The sequence below is a fragment of the Panthera tigris genome, chromosome C1 (assembly GCF_018350195.1).
Source record: "Panthera tigris isolate Pti1 chromosome C1, P.tigris_Pti1_mat1.1, whole genome shotgun sequence".
Classification (NCBI taxonomy): Eukaryota; Metazoa; Chordata; class Mammalia; order Carnivora; family Felidae; genus Panthera; species Panthera tigris.
Window position 1 is genome coordinate 141,921,800 of NC_056667.1, and position 12,866 is coordinate 141,934,665.

Genomic DNA, 12,866 nt, shown 5'->3' on the forward strand with positions numbered 1-12,866 from the left:
TACTATTCAGCCATAAAAAGGATGAAATCTTGCCATTTGCAACAACACAGACGGGCCTTGAAGGCATTATGCTAAGTAAGGATAAGTCAGAGGGAGAAAAATACCTTAAGATCTCACTTACATGCAGAATCTAAAAAACCCAAACTCAGATACAGAGAACAGATTACGTGTGGAGGTTCAAAATCAGTGGAGGGGGTAAACAGGTACAAATCTCCAGTTATTTTAAAATAAGTAGGTTATGGAGATGTAATGCACAACATGGTAATTACTATTAATACTGTGTTGTATATTTGAAAATTAAGAGAGTACATCTTAAAAGTCCTCATCACAAGAACAAAAGATCTGTAACCATGTATAATGACAGATGTTAACTAGATGCATTGTGATCATTTCACAATAGATACAAATATCAAATTATTATGTTGTAAAAAAATAAGCATAAAGAATATAAAGAAATAAGAACAAGAAAAAACACCCAAAAAATCTACACAAAAAATTTCCTAAACTTTTCCCAATACATGCATGTCTGAGGACATGTATCCAAGTGATCACCTATTCAGGAGGGTAGATAGGAGTGAAGATGAAGAATAAAGTGAAAAAATGTGAGGAATCCTCTCAGGATCAATGACAATGACTATCATCTGAAAAATTCAAGTAACTCAAATTTGTGTACCTGAAATCTAATAAGAATTAAAGCAAAAAGAAGTTTTCAAATATACAGTATTTTTAGATGGGAAAATTTAATAGAAAAGTAGAAAATGCCAATTCTCCCAAAACTGAAATGAATTAAATATAATCCCAGATAAAAACACAATTTTGTCTTTTGAGTGTGTGTGGGTATGCGTATACTTACAGATTATTTTTGGAGGGGGATACAAGAATTCATGTACTAACATCCAAAACCATTTAAGGAAATAATGAAAAGAGAAACCATGAAGACTTGTCTTACTAAGTATTAAAGCTATTTTAACTGGAAAACGTGCGAAATTGGATAAAAAACAAATACATACAGCCAATGCAGAAGAAAACTCAGAAACAGATGTCAGAGTATGTACAAATTTAATATATGACAGAAAAGATTCTTCCAATTGAGGGAAAAAGGGGTTTGACAGACAATGGACACAACCAAAACATTAATGGTGGTGGTCCCCTCAAGGTGGAAAAATTTAGGGTGAAATTGACTTTCTTCTTTTTAACTTATGTTTGCTTCTTAATCCCTCAAGTGAGCCTGAATTATTTAAATCAATAGGAAAAACATGCAGCAATCACTAGTCAAAAATACAAAAAGGCACTTACAATGGAAGAATACGACATGGACATTTAAAAACCATTCAACTTTAAAAAACAGAAGATACAAGAAACTTTAAAACATTCAAATAAAGTTCACAATTAAAAGTCTTCCCCCCATATTTAAAATATTAACACATTTATAATCAAGTCACAGCTTTCTGTATTTCCTCAACCATAATATGAGGATAACAGCTACCTCTCAGGACTATTTTGATTAAATGAGATCATACATATGAAGTCTTCTTTCCATTGATCTTTAAGGAATTAAAAAATACAAAAATCAGAGAAAACCTTGAGGCCAAAAGCTATGGCTTTTATCAAGAAGGATAAAATAGGAATCTTTAAGTAAGGCTTTCAAGCTTACATTATTTTCCCAAACATCATAAAAATATGTAACAGAACACCACATACCGAAATATTAACAAAAATAACTGTAACTACTATCTTAAAATCAAGTATGGAGAAAAAGAAATGCAGCATAGAGGTATCATTCTCTCCTTCCCTAAGGGAGGGAAAAGTCAAGCAATTGTGAATATCGTATTGGTCTTTCTGACACAATTAGGGAAGGTACAAGCAAAAAAGTATTTTAAAATTCTGTGTATTAGGAAAAGTTTATGTAAGACTTATAGTAATAAATAAGGGCACACAAATATTTGTATACGAAAGCACGTTCTAATATAAACCTTATGTGAAAATTATTGGTTAATTACTGTGTTCCTACTAGTTCTGTTTCCCTTCTAATCATACCAGGGAAATTCAAATCTTTATAAAATCTGGTATGTATCTGATTCCTTTTTTTCTCATTAAGTCCCATCAAAATTAGATTTTAAGGTAAATCATTCAATTTTTTTTTTTTTTTAAGTAGGCTTCACGCCCAACATGGGGTCTGAACTCATACCCTTAGGATCAAGACCTGAGCTGAGATCAAGGGTCAGACACTTAACTGAGCTACCCAGGTGCCCCTCAAACAATTTTCCAACCTTTGGCATAGAAAAGAAAGAAAAAAAGATTCAACGTTAGTAGATAAACTTTAAAACAGAAATAAGGATCAATGTTGTAGGCTAAAGAAGTATAATGAAATAAATATATTCCAGAGGTACTTACTGCACCAGATGCTGTACCTTTAAAAAAAAAAAAAAGAATATTTACAATGTGATAAATCATACTCTCCTTGAGTGAACAGTTTTAAAGTATTTGTTCATACTATTTCTTCTGCCTTATCCTAGCACACTAAATATAAGGCTGTTCCATGTGACCTATGTGCATGCTCTCTTTTCCACAAAACAAATACTACAGCCTAAAGCATTTTCAGAATAAAGTGGCACTTTGAACCTGCAAAATGAAAACTCACTTGGATCCAGTTTGAGAAGTACTCACAACCTCTGCCTTTTGTTTCTCGTCTTGCTGTTATAGGTGTTTATCTTGACTAATTCCTTTCTCTACTACAGTACTGAAATATAATACGTCAGACTTCAGATTCTATGCTTTAGATTTCTGGCAACTTCCACTATATAAATTCCATACTTGTGGTGTACAATACAGTATCCAGTAGCTACCACACGTCTGCTTAGGTTAAAAATTTTAATAAACATTAAATAAAATAAAAAAATTCAGTTCTTTTGCACTAGCCAATTTCAAGGACTCAGTACTCACATGTGGCTATTGACTACTGTATTCAACAGTACATATTACAGAACATTTCCATCACTGCAGAAAGGTCTATTAGATGGTACTATACTATATTATTATCAAAACCCCTTTAGACATAAGGGGAAATCCCCATTAGTCACCAAGTTCAAATGAATAAGCTTTAACTTTAGAAACTAGTAATTTAAAACTATGTGTAAAAAAGAAAGTAACTATATGTAAAAAGAGAATAAAACAAAGTAAACACACACATATATATACTGAGAACAATCAAAGGAAGCTACTATGGATATCACTGGTAGAGCTAAGGCATTTAAAAAGTAATTAAGAAGAAATTTTATGAGTCTGTTTCTGGCTTACAGACACAGGAAACAAATTGTTGGTTACCAAAGAGGGGAGGGCAAAATAGGCAAACAGGATTAAGAGATACAAACTTCCAGTTGCAAAATAAGGCAATGGAATGAACAGCACAGGAAGTATAGTCAATAATATTATAGTAACTCTGGATGGTGACAAATGGTAACTAGACTTACTATGGGGATCATTTTGTAACGTATTAAAACATCGAATCAAAATGTTCTACAACTAAAACTAACAGATATTGTATATCACTTATACTTCAGTTAAAAAAATTTTTTTTAAGGTAATTTTCCAGGACTATTTAGGCTAATAGTAACAGTAATCAGCTCTAGATATCTAAATAGGCAAAATACCATACTATGTATTTCAGAACATCATTTCAGCTTAAATAAATTTGTGAAGTGTCTTAAAAAGACCAATTATGCCCCATATAAACCTGCAGAAAAGCACAACATGGTGCATTTTAAATGTTTCAAACCATGTTTAAAACAAGAAATGTTTTGGCATAATCATGGAATAAAGCTCAGCATCTGTAAAACCAATTTATCTGGAACATTATTTATTCATAGATAATTGAGGCATTACTATTATATATGGAAAGTACACTAGGTGAAAGAAACAGTTATTGATAACTGGCTGGTTTACCACAAGGTTTACAAACTCCAATGGCTACAAGGATGAAGTAGTCCAGAAGGCCAATGAGAGTTGGCCTTCATATCTAAAGGAAGGAGTTACTACCTCATTCCACAATGTTTGCGGAGTACAAGTATGGGCTCAACCAGAATTTCTCATTCAAATATTCTCTGATTACCTACTGTGTTCATAAGGACCACTGTCAACAATGAATATTCAGATAATCCCATTTTTCAAGATAAATTCAAATTTTTGTGTAAAAAGATACATTTAATTCTTACATAAGGCCCACAGACTTTAAATGTTGTCAACTAATTATAAAACTTAAAAACATTTGGGTAAAGAGTAACTGTAGACCAAGTCTGGTCCCAGGACTCCAGATCTAGTAATTTTTTATGGATTGAATTATGAATGCTACTCCTGTTTCCCACGGCTTAAAAAAAAAGAAAAAATAATCAGGAGTTAATCATAAAGCCCCAAGAGACACTGCTTTTATTACTTATTATAATAATACGATAGCTACTGTTCAAATGAAGTTTAATATTTAAACCATAAATGGCATACATACCAGCTGCTACATCCATATTATTTACTCCTGGCTGTAAGAAAAAAAAATGAAATTAGTAATATTCACCTGTTTAAACTATATTTTATATATGTTCCTCATAAAGCACAATCAGTCCCCTTTATGTATAATTCTCAAGCCACTGATTCAAAGTTTCTCAGTAAGTTTCAGTGGTATTAGTTCCCTGAGCTTGCTATAAACTGTAAAAGCACCAATAACTTGGGGCTACTGAAGCACTTTAACCTAAGTGTTTTATTTATGTGATCATCAGTTACATATAGTTCCACAACCCTTTACCCACAATTCTGAAACAGAAAAAGCTCTAAAAACCAAGTTTTTTCAAGTTTCAAATCAACACTCATTAGAGTGGCAAAATCTGCCCTGAATGACACGAGCTCTTTGTCTTTATTTATCCCACCCCAGACAGAATATCCCTAAGATACTGCTACAGAAATATTGTTCGAAATTATAAGGCACTGTCCAAACACCCTGAGGGAAACCTTTATATGATATATAGCGTACACAAAGTACAATTTTACAATATTAAACCACTTAAGAATATATTTGGCCCAAGGGTTTTGGATAAGACCTTTGCAAACTTACCACCCCAGTAGAGTATGCCACATCTACTCATTACAACCACTAGACTACCAGGTAATAAATGTTATGCTCATATGAATATAATAATGATATACATATTGCTATACAATTCAGTAAGGGTGAAAAGGCTGTCAAGCATTTTCTAAGTAATGTGCCATCACTGAAGTCTCATGTAAGATAAATTTCGAATAAAACCTTCTGATTTCTAAATCTAGGATCGAGTACTAAATCCCACTACATCAATTTTTAATTAACACTCCATAAAGCAAATGTCTACTCTTTAAGATTAAAATGCTACCAGACCAGGGGCAGGGTGGCTCAGTGGACTAAGTATCTGACTCTTGATTTTGGCTTAGTTCATGATCTCATAGTTGTCAGATCGAGCCCCATGTTGGGCTCTGCTCTGGGCAGGGAGCCTGCTTAAGATGTTCTCTCTCCTTGTCTGCCCCTGCCCTTTTTGGGCACAACTGTTTGCATGCATGTGTGCTCTCTCTCTCTCCCTTCCCCCCTCGGCCCCCCAAAATGCAACCAAACCAATAAAATGCTTCTACTGGATAGGATATACTTCTTAGTTATTCTACTCTTGTTTAACATAGATTAAAAACTAAAGATTACACGTAAGTACAGGAAAAAATGTGAATGTCTATCACTGAAGAACCTAAAAAAATAAAAGCCCACTGTAATTCCCATTTTGTGTTACAGTACTCAAGACATACTTAAAAAGCTAACATGACAGCCTATAAAAAATTATATATAGCATGTTATGTCACATATAAAAGTGGTAAAGCAGTCAAAACATCACAGAAAATAATCACTTTTACTGGATTACCGGTAAGGCAGGCTGCATGGAAGCTTGAGACATATGAGACATCATCATTCCAGGCATTACTGAAGACATCATTCCAGGCATCTAGAATAAAAGTAAAAAAAGGTTACTGTATAAAACCAAAGCATTTAATAGGACTTTAAGAATCTATCTGGTTATCAAAGTTAATATGTACACCTCAAGATTTAAACCCAATTAACACTATTATTACATGAATAGTATGCTTAGTAAGTGCTTGTTGAATGAATGAAGTATTTTATCAATGAGCTATTTTAATATTTGCCATAATTTATATGTATAGTTAAAATTATTTTAACAAATAAACTTAAAAGTTTGCACTTTTATTTCCAATGTAAATTTGAGAATATTAACGTCCTTTTAATTTTAACTCCTCACTCATGTTTTTCTCCCTTCTTCAGAGCGATACAAAAATTTTTTCTATTTCTCACCTTTGACTTTTAATATCTGTAGTAAATAAATTTTACAGTAATCTGGCTCTTTAAAAAATTCTAGATCAAAGGTACTTAAAATTCAATGACTATAAAAAATATGTAAAAAACCCCAAACTTTAGACATAAATCACCTATGCCTTCTCTTGAAAAGAAAAACTTAATAAAGCACATAAACGAATATCTGAAGAAAGAAAATACTAGTTTTGGAGGTTAATCTAGCCTACCAATGTCTGCCATCCAAAACTATGAATGAACCTTTACTACTAAAAATGAATAAAAAAAACGTGGATTAACATAAATTTCCAAGGGATTTTGACCCAATAGTCATCCATATTAGTATAATCCCACATTATAACTTTGATTGTAACAGGAATAAATCTAAGAAAAACATGGAGGGGGATAAAAATCGTATATAATAATCACAGGTACTGGAACACAGTAAGTAGGTATTCAGTTTCAAATTAAATGAAAATTGGGAGAAATAGGAAATACAAGTATATTGGTCAACAGGTACATATGAAGTCTACTAAAGGTAATGACACTTGTATACTGAATTTTATTATTTGAGAAAATCAAATCAGAGCAAAACGAGGCTAAAGTACCATTAAAATGAAGTATCATTGTATTAATGGATTAAAAAACAAACAAAAAGGTTTTCTGTTCCTTAAAATACCCTTAAAATTGCTTAAACATCATGAAACAAGAACCTGACAGAAAACATGTGACCAGTACTTGGAATAGATGGTGAAATTAACAGTTGGAAAAAAAAAAAAAGGTTCAGAATTTGAAAACAAAAGTACAAGCTTCCACTACCCAGGCTGAAAGAATTAGAGAAATAATTATACATTAAGAGAAAAAAACATAGCAATCAAATGAGAACTAGGCTTGTTCCCTCCTTGCCCTACTCCCAACAATATATACTCACACCTAATTTTACTTTAGGCTAATAGCAATGTAGTTTTGCATTCTTAAAGTACTAAGTAACTGATTATGAGAGGAAGCATACTGGGCAACAGAGAGAAACAGCCTGGTACTTAAAATGGTCTATATATAAAATCCAAAGCTGTCAACATATCGAAAAATTAGAATTCTAAGCTAAATTGAAAAGTTGAACTTTGAAAACTTGGGAAAGAAGTATTTTCTCATAACAATTAAAGACATTAAGTGGGGTAAAATCTCCATCATGTAACAGAACACTTCCACATGATAGCAGTACAAATGAATCTAATTTCAATTTGAAATACTCTTGACTTCAGAAGACAGTGATCAAATCCCATTTAAAAACCAAGGGACAAAAATCCTTACATATAACAAAAGTTGACTAGAACAGACCAGTGACACTTAAAGCAAACAATATTTGAAAACCATTAAACAGTCTGACAGAGTTCTCAATTGTTTTTCTTCCCACACTTCAAATCTTAAAACAGCTAGAAAATTTGCGTTTAGACTAAAACTCATGGAATTGATTATAGAGTGAGATTTAGTGTTAAATAAAAAGCTAAATTCTCCCTCAACATCTCTGTGAATTCTGAGGGGCAACTAGTTAGGCTTGTTCAACTGGACAAACACTGGAAAGATTCTTAAATTACGTACAACTGAGCATCTGAAAGTAAACAGATTATTAATGTAATTTTAGACAAAGCCTGTGGTATTTTAAATATGAAGCTAAAGAACAAAGAAATACGAAATATACTACATTCTTATGAAAAGCTATTGTAAGTATTAGACAAAATAAAAACTCTTCCAGACACCTGAGCATCACAAAAAGCCTGTTCCCCAAAGCGTAAAGAATCTACTTTGTGGAAATGTTACGATTTCCTTTTTTAAACATTAATTTTAGGATACACATAATATGGGGATATATGTTTCAACTCATCTGGATTCTTCCAGAGGATTTGTGTTAACTTAGGCCAGTCATTGGCAGCCCCATCAACATGATACCATTTAAAATTTCTAAGTTAACAATATTTTGTTTTATACAAACTGATCCAGGTTGCAAGCTTATGAGATTTCTGGTTCAAATCCTCAGAAGTGACTTTTCCCTCCCTCGGCCCAATAACCAAAGTTGAGGCATTCAGAAGTTACTTTGTTGTCCCTCTGCAGGTTTACTTCTTGCTTCACATGAAGGGACTAAACAGCCCCTTGGTCTCCCAGCTTTATCTGAAGAGTATTTTAGACTTCTCATTAGGTTTTTTTTCTAAAGGCACATCATATAATGGAGTATCTTACCACTAATAGCATCTTAAGTTCAATGAAAATAGGATGTTGACTCAAAATAGTTGAAGGGAAAATTCTTAACACAGTTGCTACAACGATGCCACTATGAATTCCATCAGCTAGATCATTCTTGAAGCTACAAAGCAATAGTTCATGTAAGCTTCATGAAAAGTACACTAGAAAATCACAGTCATGTAGAGCTTCACAAATTTCAATTTAAGCTATTTTTGAGAATATATTGTTATAATTACAAAATTTTAGTTATTAGGAAACAGAAGAAAATGGAATGGTAGAACACATACATGTGAGCCATAAATTAAATTGTCTAAAATATTAAATATCTGAATTTTATGGACACTTTGACACTTCTTAAAACCAAAATTAATTCAGATATTCTACTTGGCATACTTTATTCATAAATGGCCATTTGTGTATATATACTATATAAAAATTTTTCTATGCATATTTCTATTCTTTTAATAACAAGTTTAATCATTTATCACAATGTCCTCAGAAGAAATACCAGTGTGAAAAAAAAAAAACAAGTAGAAACTAGGGAGCACTGCACAATCTGCTCATTCTTAGCATCCCAATTTGGGAAGTTCCTAATGTTAGATAAAATCAAGCCTGTTTCATTCTTTACCAGATATTTTTAAAATTAAAGGTAAAGTAATAAAAGCAATTCCATCGACGCTACAACACATTAGTTGCTCAAAATGTAAACTAAATTAGCCCAGTTGTTTTATGATATCAAAACAAATTGAAGATCTTCACGTGGGCACTTCAAAAGTTCTTTTCTTCATTATTATTTCCTGAAGATTTTCCTGCTGGAAAGAAATCACACAACCTAAGCTATTTTTGTCTAAAAATTAACTTTTTAAATCTTGTTGATTATTCAAAACCATTCTTTCTGCAAACCTGAAGTTGCAAATTGATTATCTAAAAAGTTAGATTGCTCTTTTTAAAAAGTATACTTTAATGTTTATTCATTTTTGAGAGAGAGAGAGAGAGAGACAGAGTGCAAGCAGGGCAGGAGCAGAGAGAAAGGGAGACATAGAATCCGAAGCAGGCTCCCAGGCAGGGGCAGAGAGAGAGGGAGACACAGAATCCGAAGCAGGCTCCCGGCTCTGAGCTGTCAGCACAGAGCTCGACGCGGATCTCGAACTCACAAGCCTGTGATCATGACCTGAGCTGAAGTCGGACGTCTAACCGACTGAGCCACTCAGGCACCCCATAAAAAGTTAAATTGCCTTTTTATTTGGTTCCTCTTAAATGTGGTGTTAAAGTCAAATTCCACAAATAAGTACACAGAGGGTATTAAGTCTTATACTTAAAAACCATGATCCTTTATACCACTAACTTACCTTATGAATGAATGCAAAAAATTAATCAGTGAAAAACTGTAAAAACTACATCTCTGAATGTAAGCAGATATTCATTTGATTAGAAATAAATAGAAATACTTCTGTTTAAAAAGTATATCCTTAACAACCCAAAATAATAAGTAGCTGCATTTTGGGACAATTATTTAACTTAAGTCCTCTTCATCTACAATTATATATAAATTCAAGACATTTGTCATTTTCTGAGATTACATTTAGATGAACAAAAAATAGACTACACTTGCACAAACTGGAATAGAACCTTACCATTCATGACGTTTCATTAATTTTAGGATACACATAATATAGATATATAGGTTTCAACCCATCTGAATTTTTTTGAGATGATTTGTGTCAACTTAGGCCAGTCACTTGGCAGCACCATCAGTATGAAACCATTAAAAATCTAATAATTTAATTGCCAGGATTTAGGTTGCTAAATTCTCTCAACCTGGATAGTTTAGAATTGCTGAAGTATACGCTATTCCTTCAGAATCTAAGTAGGTTAGCTTAATGACATAATCTCCTACTGCTATACAAGGAAGCAGTCTAGTATAGCTATGAAGTCTAGAGTGAGACTACCAGAATTCCTATCCAGCATGGCCATTTACCAGCTGTGTGATCTTGGGCTAATTTACATAACCTATCTGGGCCTCAATTTTCTCCTTGTAACCTGGGGGAAAATAGCACTCATCTATTAAGACTGCTATAGGGATCAAATGGAACAATGCATGGAAGGTGCACAGAACAGTGCTCTATAAATACAGCTGTTTTATTACAACTGCTCTCCTTCAAACAAGATCATCAAAGTTTCTCTTATATTGCCCAGTCTCTCATCTATTCCCTATTAGATCGGCACCTCGGTTCTTTAAGGATACCTAGTAAATAATGTAAAATCATCATCTTTGCTAGGAATCAACATGTGTAATAAGGCAATCCATTTTGAGCATCAAATTTAGTGCTGGCTCTGCAATGTCACTGGACAAATTACTTCATTCACGGAGCCTTACTACTGCCATCTATAAATCAGACATTCATCCTGTAGCCAACTCACTTTTCAGGGTCAAAAGGATCAAATCTCTCAAAGTTATATACAAAGATGGTGCTAGAATTACAATCCTAATACAGATTAGGCATCACCACCCTATTTCCTAAAACCTTAAAAGAAAATTATGTGCAAAAGGGCAAGTAAATAGTTTACTATCTCTTACTAAACTCCAAACTTAAATGAGGGCAAAGAAAATATAAAAAAAACTACTGGGTATGGATATATGACACAAAAACTTAAAAATAGAGTTGAATGAAAATAAACTAATTTTAATTTTTAAAAAGCTCTAAACACAGACTAGGGATACAAACAAACTGTGATGTCTCAAGTCATACAGAATTATATTTTAAAACTTCCTTTAAAAAGTCACCCAAGCCTTCTTTCAAACATAAACCATCTGGTATTCAAGTATAGAGGGACATACAACTGTTACTATCTCCTACCCCTTTAAACTAGGTTCAGTTTTGTAACTAGTTAAATTAGTCCTTTAAAGTAGATTTAACCTAGAGTCCCTTAAACTAGATTCAGTTTTGTAACTAGTTAAATTATTACAGATTGTTTATATGAAACTTTATTTTTTAGTTTTCTCTCAACTGTGGGCATCTTTACAACAAAGAGCACATTTCATTTGTGTACGTATTATTGGTGCAGAGGACAGGTACACAGACACAGCAGAAACTCAACCTGTATTAGTCAACTTTATGACCAATTCTTATTTCTGTATAGGAGAGAGAAATTTTCCATTGTATTTAACAAATATATGCTAACAAATACATAATGACCTCAAAATTACTGAAAAATAAAAATCACCTTTCAGAGAATTAACTATTTTCTTGTATCACATGGCCAAAGAAACTATACCAAGTCTATGTTTCTGAACAGAAACTTAATATTCATCCATGAATCAAAAGATAATTAAAAAAAATCTTAACCTCAACAGAAGATCAGGACCTAACAAGTAAAATTATGTTTGTATTGTAATGAGAACATTTTTTTTAAGTCTAAGATAAATGAGTTTTAAGCGGGGCGGGGGGGGGGATCAAAGCTGAAGATAAAGCAAACTATCTGTCAACTCAAAACAGTCCTCACTTGCTGGCAGGTTTACTCTTTTAACAGACATGGCTAGCAGCATCACCCAGATTTGGAGAAGATTCAGGTTTCCACTTTCGGTGTACTGTACACCAAGTAAAAAAGAAGCAATTAGAAGCAGGTTTTCTTTCAAACCCATCATGCAAAACATCATTATCTTTAGTAACCACTAACCACAATTTATTTTTCTTTAATAAGCAAAAGAAATGTATGATTACTTGACCAGAGAAAGAAAACAAATATAAAAGATTCATCTCCACAAAACTTCCAAATGTCTGGAGTAACACGACAGCCATCAGTTAGAAGATGAGAAAATCAAGCGTGTGAGGAATGCCTGTAAGTTTTCAGTACAGGATATATAGATTCATTTTAACATCACAGCCAGAAGACTTAAATGCTTATCGACTAAAAGTAATATGAAGGTATGGTAAAAGAAAGAATGAAAGATTAACAACTTCCATATGAGACAGTTATCTACTCATTCTTTCATAAACCTTCAACTTACCTCTATTATTTCTCTACATAAAAACCAAACATCCTAGTACAGAGTTATAGGACATATACACACAGTTACCAAATCTTTACCTAGTTATTGATATACAATTTCATGATTCTAAGTCATGTCACAGACCTTTCTAACAAACCCAATTAAAAGTCAACCTGTTAACCTGTTGAGATTTGTTCTCTTTCCTTTTTAATCCTGTTACTCAATGAATACATTTGTTGCACTCTACAATGCTTCATTCATGTCTGTTAA

The 12,866-nt window shown here is 32.8% G+C and overlaps 1 protein-coding gene across 7 annotated transcripts in view; it reads right to left on the minus strand.

The window, feature by feature from the left end:
• The window catches only part of PRPF40A (pre-mRNA processing factor 40 homolog A), a 52,948-nt gene that overhangs the window by 32,929 nt on the left and 7,153 nt on the right, over nt 1–12,866 (minus strand). For all 7 annotated transcript variants that reach the window (XM_042994455.1, XM_015535907.2, XM_042994454.1 and 4 more), the window contains 3 exons: nt 5,925–6,005; nt 4,499–4,529; nt 2,395–2,411 (listed from right to left, as the gene is read on the minus strand). In XM_042994455.1, the coding sequence (XP_042850389.1) occupies nt 2,395–2,411; nt 4,499–4,529; nt 5,925–6,005 (129 nt within the window). The remainder of the gene's footprint in view (nt 1–2,394; nt 2,412–4,498; nt 4,530–5,924; nt 6,006–12,866) is intronic.